Here is a 15,659-nt window from a genome sequence, read left to right as displayed (position 1 = left end):
GGGTAAAGCACTTACAATGTGGAGGAAGTCGAGCTAAGTATGGGCAATCTTAAAATATAACCCTGACATAGGGTGTATCACAGGAACAACAGAAGATTATCTTTAGCACTTGCAGCTGAAACGATTAAAGACCACTAAAGAACTGAGGTTAGAGTGTCTTTAATGATTAGGGGGCAGGAAATAACCTCATCACATCTCTGCATTTTAGGCAAGAACAGAAATGAATTTCTTTAACCCGCAACTGCTATGGGTGATTGGGACTTACGGGTTTATTTACTAATCCTTGGATGGAGTTAAAGTCAACAGAGATAAAGTACCAGCCAATCTGCTACTAACTGCCATGCCACAGGCTGTGTTTGAAAAATGACAGTCAGGAGCTGATTGGCTGGAACTTTATCTCTGTTGACTTCATCTCCATCCAAGGTTTAGTAAATAGACCCCTAAAGGACGGTACTCACTGGCCGATGTGGGAGAGATGTGTGCTGAGCGTGCGGGGTGAGACGGGGGGGGGGGTGAGACGGGGGGGCTAGAATGCAGGCCAGTCTAGCACCAGCGATAGCGCTATCGCTGTAGGGGCTACACACTAGCCGATCATGCTTAAAATCTAAGCAATCTGGTCAGATTGCTTAGATTTTAAGCAGCGATCGCTCCGTGATCGCTATTTTGTTTAAATCCATTTTTTTTATAAATTATAAAAAATGCATGATTAAATAGAAAAAAAAGTCAGAATCCCCCCCCCCCCCCCCATTGTTTAAGTAAAGAAAAAAGGATCTGGCCTCTTGTGTGAAAAAAAATATTCCTTTATCATTTTTGATGATCAGAATTACCAAACTAAATGCCCCACAAATAAAAGAAAGTGGGGTGGAGACAATATAGAAACAAAATGTGCGTCCCTCCGCACCTTTATTTCTAAAACACAGGCACGGGACTTCTCTTGGTCTTGTTACGTAAAATAACAGGTGTTAGGTGCATATATATATTCCTAGTACCCCTTCACTTTAGGTTACCCCATACAAATAACGTACCATCCTTGTCAGGAGATCAGCAGTTATTCAGGAAGTCATTACGCCTATTTTTTTTTTTTTTTCAAATGTTTGCCCATCTTTTATTAACTAATTAAATTACAAACATTCTGCTATGGCGCCACCTTCTGGAATCTAGTGTGCATTTTAGACCTTAAATGGTGAGAACTACATGTACACAAAAAAGGGAATAGTGGGGGTCATTCCGAGTTGTTCGCTCGTTATTTTTTTGTCGCAACGGAGCGATTAGTCGCTAATGCGCATGCGCAATGTCCGCAGTGCGACTGCGCCAAGTAAATTTGCTATGCAGTTAGGTATTTTACTCACGGCATTACGAGGTTTTTTCTTCGTTCTGGAGATCGTAATGTGATTGACAGGAAGTGGGTGTTTCTGGGCGGAAACTGGCCGTTTTATGGGTGTGCGCGAAAAAACGCTACAGTTTCTGGGAAAAACGCGGGAGTGGCTGGAGAAACGGAGGAGTGTCTGGCCGAACGCTGGGTGTGTTTGCGACGTCAAACCAGGAACGAAACTGACTGAACTGATGCCGAGTAAGTGTGGAGCTACTCAGAAACTGCTAAGAAGTGTCTATTCGCAATTTTGCTAATCTTTCGTTCACAATTTTGATAAGCTAAGATTCACTCCCAGTAGGCGGCGGCTTAGCGTGTGCAAAGCTGCTAAAAGCAGCTTGCGAGCGAACAACTCGGAATGACCCCCAGTATGCTTATCAATTCCTGTGGATCACTTGTTATCAACTGGCTGTTCTGTCTTGTTTCAAATCTTTTCTTTAATAACAAGCACTGAACGCAGATCTGCTTCTAAACACAACTAACTTCTATTGTGGGCTTGAAATCTAACTGACCCCTGGTTTGACATGGTAGGTGGTCTAATTTCCTAAATGTTTAAGCCAACCTTGCTTTGAGGTTTTGTGACCTTTTCCAATATACTCGCCCTATTTTCAGTGCAAACAATAAATAGCATGGTGGTGTAGTGGTTAGCATTACTGCCTGACAGCACTGAGATTATGAGTTAAATTCCCAACAAAGGACAATTATGTGTCGAGTTTATATGTTCTCTTCTGAACATTTCTTCTGACACTAGGGGGCATATTAACTAAAGGTTGATTTTCATTGATTTTTATCACACTAAAATCGACCTAAATCGATGTTGTACTTCTAGGGCTACAACAAACATGTACTAACATTTAAAAATTATGTTAGTCTGTTAGTACGTGTGTTATAGTCCTCGAGTTAGAATGATTTCCATCGATAAAAAAATAATTAAAAAAATTCTCTCTACCTTAATTCTTACACAAAACTCATTACTGACGTTATTTATTATTTATTACCAGTTATGTATATAGCGTGCACATATTCCGCAGCGCTGGATTTGCCCATTCACATTAGTCCCTGCCCCAGTGGAGCTTACAGTCTATATACCCTATCACATGTACACACACACAGAGACACATTCACGTTAGGGTTAATTTTTGTTGGAAGCCAATTAACCTACCAGTATATTTTTGGATTGTGGGAGGAAACCGGAGTACCTGAAGGAAACCCACGCAAGTATGGGGAGAATATACAAACTCCGCACAGTTAGGTGGGAATTGAACCCATGACCTCAGTGCTGTGAGGCAGTAATGCTAACCATTACACCATCCGTACTGCTGACATTACAAAGCAAAAGGTAAAAAACATTCAACAGCACTAGAAGACTCTATGTAGGAATATAGAGGGAGATGTATGAATAGGAGTTATGGGGGAGAAGTGGTATAAGCGCACGTTATGTACACTGATATCCCTTCTCCACCATGTAAGAAAACAATGATTACAAACAAATGCCGGGGGCGCTGTGCACCCCTGTCATTCTTGGCACTGACTGTTCAGACAACTGCAGTTGCCCCATTCACACCAATATTACCTGGCCGCCGGCTCTGGGCTGCATAAGAGATCTCATGAGGCTGCTAAGTCAATCCCTGCGAGTAAGTACCATATTTATCAGGAAATTTCAGCTTTGAGAAAAGCATTACACTAATTTATTGTCCCCTATTTGCCTAACATTCATTTATGGTTTTAAGAAAACTGTTATTACTTTCCACTATCTCACCGTTTTCCAGAAAGCACTCCGCATTCTGTCCATGGTTTCTAGAGAAACCAATAGCAGTTACTGAAGAATGATTCATGTGAATGCGGCACAGAAAAATGTCTGATAATATATATAATATTGATAATTACATAATATTTTATCAAGTGTGCATTATGATGACCCCCCCCCCCCCCCCCTCCCCCAAAACCTTTCCAAAATGTTAAAACTGAGCTCGGCACATGGATAAAAAAAATGCCTCATCAGTGAAGAGCTTACAGAATTCTACTATGAATGGGAAAAGTCAGAATTACAATCTATACTATTGGCCCTATTGATATTTAACATTACTTAAGATGGGCATACACGATACAATTATCTGACAGATAATCTGCCAGATCTGGCTTTTGGAATTAAAATCTGGTAATGGATGAGCACAAATGCCAATCGACCATTTGCTCCCAAACAGTGTAAAATGGACAAAAATCATGGACAGGTTTTGTTAATTTTCCAGTGTTTGGTAACAGATGGTTGATTGTCATTTGCTCTCAGCCATTACCAGATTTTTATTCCAACCATCCAGATCTGGCAGATTATCTGATAGATAATTGTATATGCCCAGTTGTTACCCCTCCATCGAGGTCCAGCGTCATCCCTCTCCTTGGGGGCGACCTTCACACTGTTGCTGGCAGCCTATCGCTGTCAGTGATGGGCTGTTGCATCCTGCAAGGCGCAATGGCCAGTCTGTGCATTACACTGTCACCCGGCAGGTACTCAGCAATGCCCGGAAGACTTCACTAAAGCCGGTAAGGTTGTTCAGGATCCCCACTGCCGACAATGGGGACCATATCACTATCACCATCTATAGATGGCATAAGCCAGAGGTTCTCAAGGCACCCGAATGCTCCAGGTTTTAGGTATATCCATGGCTCAGCACAGATGGTTAAATCAATTGACAAAGGTGCTATTTAACTCACCTGTGACAAAGCATGGATAAACTTAAGAATTGGACCATTGGGGTGTCCACGTTTGAGAACCTCAGGCAGAAGTGATATAAAGTGACAAACCGGTAAACTAAGCTTACTGCTGTTTGTTAAATACTGAAAATAGGACCTAATGACTCATCCCACACCGAGTCTATCAAAGCACACCTGTTACCTGCACAAAGGAGAGGAAGCCATTATCCAACATCTATGAGAATTCATCCATGTCCCTAGATCATTGGCATTTCTATCATGGGTGCACATGGGCCCCTGAGTCCAGGGGGGCCCACACAACGCATAAATTGCAGCCATGTTGTTTTAATACTTATCTTCCGGAGTCCATCGACAGGCGCTGCGGGCGCAGCAAAGATCACTGCCAGAATAGCTGCCGCGCATGCGCAGTTGGTAACTGGTCTCAGGACCATGGCAGGTGCCATGTTTCCGGAGACCTGCGTATGCGGAGTAGACTTCGGCTCAATGCCGGAGCCTAGTGTGCCGATGAGAGGAAGGGGCCCTCCTGGAGACTACACACAGGTCCCCTCATCTCTTAAAACGCCCCTGCCCTACATCCTAGTGGATTGAAGGGCTGACATCTCATGAATGCTGAATAATATGTCTCACAAATAAAACCATCCGTATAATATGTCACAGGCAATCTGACATCACTTTTGCACTGTATAGCTCTCTTACCTGTTCCCTATTTACGAATCCCCAGATACCGGCGGCCACTTCACATGCAAACAGGATCACTAAGCAGGCGAAGAACTGCAGAGATATAAAGTACAGTAGAATTGAGGAACTGCAGGAGAACGAAAAGGGGTATAAGAAGGGTTCTCTTACATCACTGAAGCATTTTTGCTGCAAAGGGATAGCATGATACATGGGGGCAGATGTATTAACCTGGAGAAGGCATAAGGAAGTGATAAACCAGTGATATGTGCAAGGTGATAAAGGCAGCAGCCAATCAGCTCCTAACTGTTAATTTACATATTGGAGCTGATTGGCTGCTGCCTTTATTACCTTGCACGTATCACTGGTTTATCATTTCCTTATGCCTTCTCTGGGTTAATACATTTGCCCCATGGATTGTTAAATAATGAAACTGAAACATAATTGTCTACTTTAATTGATGTAGAGATTTATGTCCTCCTAAAAATATTAACTTGCACAATTAATCACCACAGTAAGGGTAGAGGGAGAGCCGGCGACCGGGAATCATCCTTTGTGTCTCCATGCAATAGATGTCGTTGTGGCACTCATTTTCGACACCCTGGTTTGTGTTTTATATTGGCGCAATTAGACTAGGTTGCCTTGTGCATATGACGATGCACACCGACTACCCACTTGCTGGAGACGTCTCCATACTAGAAGGTTTTCTCATTTGTGGATTAAATGATGAGAATGAGGAGACATGAGAGATGCCTTTATTATAAGCGGCACTTTTGTGTTTGAAGTTCATTTTCACAAAGTGCAACTGAAGTGTGCATAATGCATCTCATTAAACATGAAGCACCCAATCGCTGCCATCTGGGAGCTGGTGCAAAAATCACGTGCTTTTGTGAAATAGAAATGTGTGAATACCATTCCGCACAGCAAGGATCGCTGCGACACATGAAATCTCTTGCTCCTCTATCTCATTTTCGGTGTTTGGGCTAAGCAGCATTGTTTTTGTACTGCTCCACAATGATAGTCACATCTGTACACACACTCATAGGGGGGAGATGTACTAAGTAGTGAAAAGAGTGGAGAAGTTGCCCATGGCAACCAATCAGTTGCTCTGTATAATTTTATAGTATGCAAATTATAAATGTTACTTCAATGCTGATTGGTTGCCATAGGCAACTTCTCCCTTGGCTCACTTTCCACTGCTTAGAACATAAGGGGACATTTACTAAGCAGTGATAAAAGCGGAGAAGTGAGACAGTGGAGACATTTCCACATCAACCAATCAGCAGCTTTGCATAATTTTATAGTATGCAAATTATAGATGTTACTTCAATGCTGATTGGTTGCCATGGGCACTTCTCCGCTCTTATCACTGCTTAGTAAATGTCCCCCAAAGTTCTCCCAACTGTCTCCATTTTTGTAGTGTAAACTTCCACTCCAAAATAACACCCCATCCGACGTTATAAAGCTATGCAGAGTACTGCAATACTGAAGATGCTTGTTTAATCTTAGCCAGTTTGTTTTTTGTTAAAAATAAAACCTGCTCAGTATGTTTTTGTGTCTTCACGGGATTATCACCTTTATAACCTGGCGTGCTGGCAATCAGTGGTCTGCAGAGTCTGGAAAACAGAACTAATGCAGACGCTGCAATGCCAATACAGGCTTTAAGCAAGTCTATCCTTCTTCCCAGCAACACTGCCAGAACACATCTAATGCAGAGCAGATTGACTTCTTTATATAGCTATTCTGGTGGCAAGGAGAAAGAGAATGGGTGGTGTTACTTACCGTTCCCAGGAGACACTGGGATTCCTGAATGGCTCCATAACATCCCAAGAATCCCACAAACATCATGACAGCACCAACAGCAATGATTATATAGATGCCTGGAACAAAATTACATTGGATGGTTATGGTAAATGGTAGCACAGCTGACAGCTAACAAATCTCAATGCACAACCTCATATTCTGGTACAAAGCATTTAAATAATTGCTGTAGTGACATTCAGAGATCTGTATTCCTTAGTTTGACTTCAATAGTTCACTAAAAGCAGGAATCTGGTTGCTAAGGGTTACACCCAGAGCTGGATTAAGGCTTTGGGAGGCCCAGGGTACAATAGATAGAGCAGTCCCTTATGGGTTAAAATAAAGAGCATAGTGTTAAAGAAACAAGTTGGCAGGTGTCAAGCCTCATAGGACTATTGTGCAATCTTAAACAGGGATTATCTAAACTCAGAAATGTCCATACTATCTAGGAGTGCTACTGTCCTTGGTCCACCCTGCTCTCTGTCCATTCTACCCCTGCCCACATCCCTACTGTGGCTATGCAGCCCTTACATTGCACATGTGCAGTTTCTTTTCCTGGTGACTGCCTATTGCTTCTCACCCTCTGGTTGTCTGCAGCTGCTGTTATGCCACTGCTACATAGTACTAACCGCTTCTTCTCCCTGCTCCCCAATATTATTTGTTTGCATTATGTTTCCACAGAGTTACATTCCTAAGTTGGCAGAGAGTCGGGGCACCTCCTGCTGCTTCTATGTAAGCAGCAGCGATAGCAACTCCAACCACATCTGAATCAGGCCCTCAGTGTCCTCCAGAATCCAAATCAAATGACTCACCTACAAAGTCCTCAACAACAACACCCATTAATACAGCTCAAATCTCTATAAAGCATTCTCCCACCACCCCCTCATATCCACCACTGACCTGAGCCTTGCTTCTGATATTACCCTCACTATTGCATACAAGACTTTTCCTGCGCTGCTCCTCACTTACGGAATTCCCTACTACGCCCGATCAGACTCTCCCACACAGTCAAATCTTTTAGCAATTTCTGAAAACTCATCACTCTATTAGTGCTTACCCTACGCCCACCTACGCTACCCACACCAATGCACACTCACAACTGTCCAATTTCCACCCCGAACCACACTCACTCCATTTATTGCAGCTGTGTGCCCTTTTCCTTTAGAATGTGAGCTCTCTCATGAGGTCACTCCCCAACATCTGTGTCCATGTCTGCATTTATTTTGTCTATCGTTCCTATCCTCTTAAAAGTATTCCCTGTGTTCTCCACTGGCCATTGCTGTATGGTACTGTGGTGCCTTACCAATCATCAATAGTTATTATAATTATATGCATTTTATATTCCTTTATCCCCTTCAGTACTGTTTTTTTTATTTTGAAAATACACACCTCCCATGGTGTGTTTTCAAAATCATGTAGTGCGGGGGGGGGGGGGGGGTTGGGAGTGCAGGAGGGAACCACCTAAAATTCCTTATTTATAAAATACACACCTCCTATGGTCTGTTTTTAAATACATGGAAGTGCCGGGGTTAGAAGTGCAAAGGGGGGTGAGCAAGTGCAAGGGAGGGTGAGCAGGCGGGGATTGCCCGTGTCAGCGCTGATTCCCAGCCGCATAGCGGCGCCCGGGAATCAGCATAAGCCATTACACTGTTAAGCATGCCCCCCGGCCAATAGGAGTCCTGGGGGTAGGCTTAACTCATAATGGCTATGCTGATTCCCGGGCGCCATCACGCTGCACATACCACTGAAGGGGTTCAATGTCATCTGTTTTCTTGATAAACAAAAAACTATTTTTTTTATTGTTGTCCATTATCTGCTTTCACAAGAGCATTTCCTCCTCTGTAATGTGTGGTACTGATTCAGTTAGTAAAATATACATAAGAAAACCATATAGTGTGGATTCTACAAAAACCACAGTTTATCATGCCGTTAACTTAACCACAACCACTATTTACTCACATAGCATAAGCTGCCATTACAATGTTATATACCGTATATACTCGAGTATAAGTCGACCAGAATATAAGCCGAGGCACCTAATTTTACCACAAAAACCTGGGGAAACTTATTGACTCGAGTATAAGCCTAGGGTGGGAAATGCAGCTCTACCCGTACACAGACCTCATAGTGCCAGATATGCCACACAGTGCCAGATATGCCACACAGTGCCAGATATGCCACACAGTGCCAGATATGCCACACAGTGCCAGATATGCCTCAGTGCCAGATATGCCCCACAGTGCCAGATATGCCCCACAGTGCCAGGTGTGCCAGATATGCCCCACAGTGCCAGATGTGCCCCACAGTGCCAGGTGTGCCAGATATGCCTCAGTGCCAGATATGCCCCACAGTGCCAGATGTGCCAGATATGCCCCACAGTGCCAGATGTGCCCCACAGTGCCAGGTGTGCCAGATATGCCCCACAGTGCCAGGTGTGCCAGATATGCCCCACAGTGCCAGGTGTGCCAGATATGCCCCACAGTGCTAGATACTTACCCTCCATCGCTCCGCGCTGTCTTCTGAAGGAGGGACACGGAGAGCGCAGCGCGCGGCTCTCCTGTGTCCCTCCTGCGTCTCCGGCGGCAGCAGCGTGTGTTAAAGGAAGTGCCGGTTCGTGCACTTCCTTTACCACACAGACGCCGCTGCCGCCGGAGATGCAGGAGGGACACAGGAGAGCCGCGCGCTGCGCTCTCCGTGTCCCTCCTAAAGCTGACTCGAGTATAAGCCGAGGTGGCTTTTTCAGCACAAAAAAAAGTGCAGAAAAAGTCGGCTTATACTCGAGTATATATGGTAATATGTAATACAAGGATGGTAATCCTAGAAACAGGTTTTGAAGACTAGGCGACCAGGTTACTATGGTGACACATGGTCAATGTGATGACGTAAAAGTAGTAACTACTGTTATGGTGGGTACACACTGATATATATATATATATATATATCTGCAGATCAATTGATTTGCAGATATATCTATGGACGGATCGGGCAGTGTGCTGTGCATACACACTGCCCGATCTGTTGGGGACTGACGTCATGAACTGGGCGGGCGTGTACATACGCCCGCCCAGTTCAGCTGTCCATCACCGCCGGCTGCCGCAGTATGTGTACGCCCGTACACACATAGCGATGCGCCAATATATCGGTAGATATATTGGCCGTCGGCTGTGCTGCAGGGCTGACGTGATATATATCTGTGAACGACAGAGTTTACAGACATATCGCTCATACACACTGGCCGGCGGACCCGCAATGTATCGTCCGTTCAATATAGCGGCCGATATATCGTCCAGTGTGTACGGGCCATAAGACATGCGATAAGTACATAGCGGAGAAAGTGTTAACAAAGCTATAACAGCAGACATCACTCACCGATGTAAAAGGTCGCTGGTACCTGCTTGTCCCCAATCTGCTGGATCAAAAGGTTGGATGTTTTTGGCTCATGTCGGAGCCACAGGGCAACTCCAAGAATGACACCTCCTGCCAGCTAAAGAGAGAATGTGAAAATGATTAGAAGAGTGTTGGAGAAAACACAGAAAGACAAGTAGGTTGAATGACGGTGAGATCATTGTGCCTATATAAAGCTTTGCAAAACACTGCAGAGCTGCTAATAACATCTAACACGTTTAGCTACCTGACAATTGTGCTATGTCATGTTGTCTGCAATGCCAGAAATGTTTTCAGCAGATTAAACGGCGCAATATTGTGAGCTTACTTGGATCCTAAGAAATCGGCCACTTTATATCCAGAATATAGCTACACACTGCACATAAATGTGTCCATCACACAAACTGAGACGCGTGCAACTGGCATAAAACAGATATATTCAGCTCAAAATGAGACGCACCTCTGCCTTGCGCCTACACAGCTGTACTGTACTAGACTTATACACGGATGCCCCTGACCCACACTTCTGAGTGCAAGTAGAAGATGTGATTGACGCTATATCCAAATTAATATTTATGGATTTACTTCCGAATCTAAATCACACCCAAAAGCATTTATTCTATCTGCTGTGACAGATTTGTATTTTCATTGATAGAATTAGATTGCATGCTCTTTAGGACAGGGTGATGTTCTTTACATTGCATGAAATACTATGTACTGTATTGAGAAAGTGGGTCTCCGCTAACAGTGGGGTAACAATGCGCCCTCGTGTGTCTAACATGCTTTATATTTTACAGTAGGGAGTATTATGCATTATTTATATAATGCTGTCAACTGCCGCAGCGCCGTACAGAATAAGCAATGAAAACAGAAGATTAAAACTATTATGCAGCATACAGCAGCACAGAGTATATCAGGAGACAGCATAACTCCGGAATGGCTGGAGCAATGTACACAAAAATTGGTACACATATGACTTACAATATGGGAACAAACACTGTGGGGGTAAGACACCCCTAGGGGTGAGGCAGAACCACTGAGTATTTCAGAAGACAGCATAACTCTGGAATGCCTGGAGCAATTTACACCAAACTTGGTACACAGATGACTTACAATCTGGGAACAAACACTGTGGGGGTAACACACCCCTAGCGGTGGCCCAGCAGCACATACTATATCAGGACATGGATGATATGTCAGTGATGACAGGGCTGCATTTGACAGTGGTAGTAACATGATGTGAGGAGGGGAATGGAGGTAGCAGGAAGCCACACACTGACAGTTGTATAGTGGGAGGAGCAGGGTCCCCAGCAGCACACAGTATATTAAGAGATGCATAATATGTCAGGCAGGACAGGGTTGCATGTGGCAGAGGCAGTGAAATGATGTGAGGAGGGGAATGGAGGTAACACGAACCCACAGAGTTATATAGTGGAAGTAGCAGGCTCCCCCAGAAGCACAGAGTATATCAGGAGATGCATAATGTGCTGCGCTACATAAGAAACTGTAAATAAACCGTTAATTTGGAGGCAGCAAGAAGCCACAGAGTTGTAAAGTGGGAACAGCAGGGTACCTTGGGGAAACAAAAAGGGGTCCGGCCACTACACAAAGTGGGTCAGGGAAGCAAGATATGCCTATATACTAGATCTCCAACCAACATAAATTAACGAACAACTATAATTCCGTAGCGAAGTATGGGTTTTCAGCTAGTTCCTTATACTATACACCTTTAAAATGAAAATTTGCTTGCATAACCTGTGCTATAATGTGACATCACTACTCCACAAATATAATATTAACAATACTGTACGTTTGTCGTTTTTGAATTAGATTGCTATCTTGGAAAAAGGTTTATTATGGGAGGTGTCAGGAAAGTAATGGATGTTGTGGGAGTTTATTATGTGGCAGCAACCACTTAATGCACAAGGTCAGCCGGGGCAGAGCTGAGGCGCACTGACTCAGATCCTCTTCCTTGGGAAGGAAACTTCTGTTTGGATTTGTTTTCAAGAAATGCAGGGTCCTGTCTTGCAGTACAGGGAGTGGGGGTCACAGGGTGAGACAGGAAGTGACGCTGATAGCAGGAAGCTGTGAACTGTAAATCTCCGGGACAAGTATTACCCATATTTAGAACATAAATATATATTTTATTCCATACAATGCTATTTTGTTCCGTGCAGGGACCGAAATGTTAAATTGATCATCATCAGCTAATCAAGCAATCAAGACTGTTTTTTTTTATGTATAACTACAAGAATATAGAAACACAATGGTGGTCATTCCGAGTTGTTCGCTCGGTAATTTTCTTCGCATCGCAGCGATTTTCCGCTAATTGCGCATGCGCAATGTTCGCACTGCGACTGCGCCAAGTAAATTTGCTATGCAGTTAGGAATTTTACTCACGGCATTACGAGGTTTTTTCTTCGTTCTGGTGATCGTAATGTGATTGACAGGAAGTGGGTGTTTCTGGGCGGAAACTGGCCGTTTTATGGGAGTGTGTGAAAAAACGCTACCGTTTCTGGGAAAAATGCGGGAGTGGCTGGAGAAACGGAGGAGTGTCTGGGCGAACGCTGGGTGTGTTTGTGACGTCAAACCAGGAACGACAAGCACTGAACTGATCGCACTGGAAGAGTAAGTCTCGAGCTACTCAGAAACTGCAAAGAAATTTCTATTCGCAATTTTGAGAACCTTTCGTTCGCAAATTTGATAAGCTAAGATTCACTCCCAGTAGGCGGCGGCTTAGCGTGTGCAATGCTGCTAAAAGCAGCTTGCGAGCGAACAACTCGGAATCACCCCCAATGAGCACTACTAACAATGGGGCAGATGTATTAAGACTGGAGAAGGGATAAAGAAGTGATAAGTGCAAGGTGATAATGCACCAGCCAATAAACTCCAATATGTAAATTGATAGTTAGGAGCGGATTGGCTGGTGCATTATCACCTTGCACTTATAACTAGAGATGAGCGGGTTCGGTTTCTTTGAATCCGAACCCGCACGAACTTCACTTTTTTTTTCACGGGTCCGAGCGACTCGGATCTTCCCGCCTTGCTCGGTTAACCCGAGCGCGCCCGAACGTCATCATGACGCTGTCGGATTCTCGCGAGACTCTGATTCTATATAAGGAGCCGCGCGTCGCCGCCATTTTCACACGTGCATTGAGATTGATAGGGAGAGGACGTGGCTGGCGTCCTCTCCATTAGAATAGATTAGAAGAGAGAGAGAGAGAGAGAGAGATTGTGCAGACAGAGTTTACCACAGTGACCAGTGCAGTTGTTGTTAAGTTAACTTTTATTTAATATATCCGTTCTCTGCTATATCCGTTCTCTGCCTGAAAAAAACGATACACAGCAGTCACACAGTGTGACTCAGTCTGTGTGCACTCAGCTCAGCCCAGTGTGCTGCACATCAATGTATAAAAGCTTATAATAATTGTGGGGGAGACTGGGGAGCACTGCAGGTTGTTATAGCAGGAGCCAGGAGTACATAATATTATATTAATTTAAAATTAAACAGTGCACACTTTTGCTGCAGGAGTGCCACTGCCAGTGTGACTAGTGGTGACCAGTGCCTGACCACCAGTATAGTAGTATATTGTTGTATACTATCTCTTTATCAACCAGTCTATATTAGCAGCAGACACAGTACAGTGCGGTAGTTCACGGCTGTGGCTACCTCTGTGTCGGCAGTCGGCACTCGGCAGGCAGTCCGTCCATCCATAATTGTATAATTATATACCACCTAACCGTGGTATTTTTTTTTCTTTCTTTATACCGTCGTCATAGTCATACTAGTTGTTACGAGTATACTACTATCTCTTTATCAACCAGTGTACAGTGCGGTAGTTCACGGCTGTGGCTACCTCTGTGTCGGCAGTCGGCAGGCAGTCCGTCCATCCATAATTGTATTATTATAATATATACCACCTAACCGTGGTTTTTTTTTCATTCTTTATACCGTCATAGTGTCATACTAGTTGTTACGAGTATACTACTATCTCTTTATCAACCAGTGTACAGTGCGGTAGTTCACGGCTGTGGCTACCTCTGTGTCGGCAGTCGGCAGGCAGTCCGTCCATCCATAATTGTATTATAATATATACCACCTAACCGTGGTTTTTTTTTCCATTCTTTATACCGTCATAGTGTCATACTAGTTGTTACGAGTATACTACTATCTCTTTATCAACCAGTGTACAGTGCGGTAGTTCACGGCTGTGGCTACCTCTGTGTCGGCAGTCGGCAGGCAGTCCGTCCATCCATAATTGTATTATAATATATACCACCTAACCGTGGTTTTTTTTTCATTCTTTATACCGTCATAGTCAGTCATACTAGTTGTTACGAGTATACTACTATCTCTTTATCAACCAGTGTACAGTGCGGTAGTTCACGGCTGTGGCTACCTCTGTGTCGGCACTCGGCAGGCAGTCCGTCCATCCATAATTGTATTATAATATATACCACCTAACCGTGGTTTTTTTTTCATTCTTTATACCGTCATAGTGTCATACTAGTTGTTACGAGTATACTACTATCTCTTTATCAACCAGTGTACAGTGCGGTAGTTCACGGCTGTGGCTACCTCTGTGTCGGCAGTCGGCAGGCAGTCCGTCCATCCATAATTGTATTATAATATATACCACCTAACCGTGGTTTTTTTTTCATTCTTTATACCGTCATAGTGTCATACTAGTTGTTACGAGTATACTACTATCTCTTTATCAACCAGTGTACAGTGCGGTAGTTCACGGCTGTGGCTACCTCTGTGTCGGCAGTCGGCAGGCAGTCCGTCCATCCATAATTGTATTATAATATATACCACCTAACCGTGGTTTTTTTTTCATTCTTTATACCGTCATAGTCAGTCATACTAGTTGTTACGAGTATACTACTATCTCTTTATCAACCAGTGTACAGTGCGGTAGTTCACGGCTGTGGCTACCTCTGTGTCGGAACTCGGCAGGCAGTCCGTCCATCCATAATTGTATTACAATATATACCACCTAACCGTGGTTTTTTTTTCATTCTTTATACCGTCATAGTCAGTCATACTAGTTGTTACGAGTATACTACTATCTCTTTATCAACCAGTGTACAGTGCGGTAGTTCACGGCTGTGGCTACCTCTGTGTCGGAACTCGGCAGGCAGTCCGTCCATCCATAATTGTATTACAATATATACCACCTAACCGTGGTTTTTTTTTCATTCTTTATACCGTCATAGTCAGTCATACTAGTTGTTACGAGTATACTACTATCTCTTTATCAACCAGTGTACAGTGCGGTAGTTCACGGCTGTGGCTACCTCTGTGTCGGAACTCGGCAGGCAGTCCGTCCATCCATAATTGTATTATTATAATATATACCACCTAACCGTGGTTTTTTTTTCATTCTTTATACCGTCATAGTGTCATACTAGTTGTTACGAGTATACTACTATCTCTTTATCAACCAGTGTACAGTGCGGTAGTTCACGGCTGTGGCTACCTCTGTGTCGGCAGTCGGCAGGCAGTCCGTCCATCCATAATTGTATTATAATATATACCACCTAACCGTGGTTTTTTTTTCATTCTTTATACCGTCATAGTCAGTCATACTAGTTGTTACGAGTATACTACTATCTCTTTATCAACCAGTGTACAGTGCGGTAGTTCACGGCTGTGGCTACCTCTGTGTCGGAACTCGGCAGGCAGTCCGTCCATCCATAATTGTATTACAATATA

General features: G+C 43.8%; 1 protein-coding gene across 1 annotated transcript in view; it reads right to left on the bottom strand.

The window, feature by feature from the left end:
* Positions 1–15,659, bottom strand: part of CD81 (CD81 molecule) — a 131,912-nt gene that overhangs the window by 12,044 nt on the left and 104,209 nt on the right. The window contains exons 2-4 of the mRNA XM_063944726.1: positions 9,926–10,040; positions 6,539–6,636; positions 4,778–4,852 (exon numbers count right to left, since the gene is read on the bottom strand). Of these exons, the coding sequence (XP_063800796.1) occupies positions 4,778–4,852; positions 6,539–6,636; positions 9,926–10,040 (288 nt within the window). The remainder of the gene's footprint in view (positions 1–4,777; positions 4,853–6,538; positions 6,637–9,925; positions 10,041–15,659) is intronic.

The sequence above is a fragment of the Pseudophryne corroboree genome, chromosome 11 (genome assembly GCF_028390025.1).
Source record: "Pseudophryne corroboree isolate aPseCor3 chromosome 11, aPseCor3.hap2, whole genome shotgun sequence".
NCBI classification, from domain to species: domain Eukaryota; kingdom Metazoa; phylum Chordata; class Amphibia; order Anura; family Myobatrachidae; genus Pseudophryne; species Pseudophryne corroboree.
The sequence above is the reverse complement of the archived record's forward strand: the minus strand, read 5'-3'. Positions and strand labels throughout refer to the sequence as shown.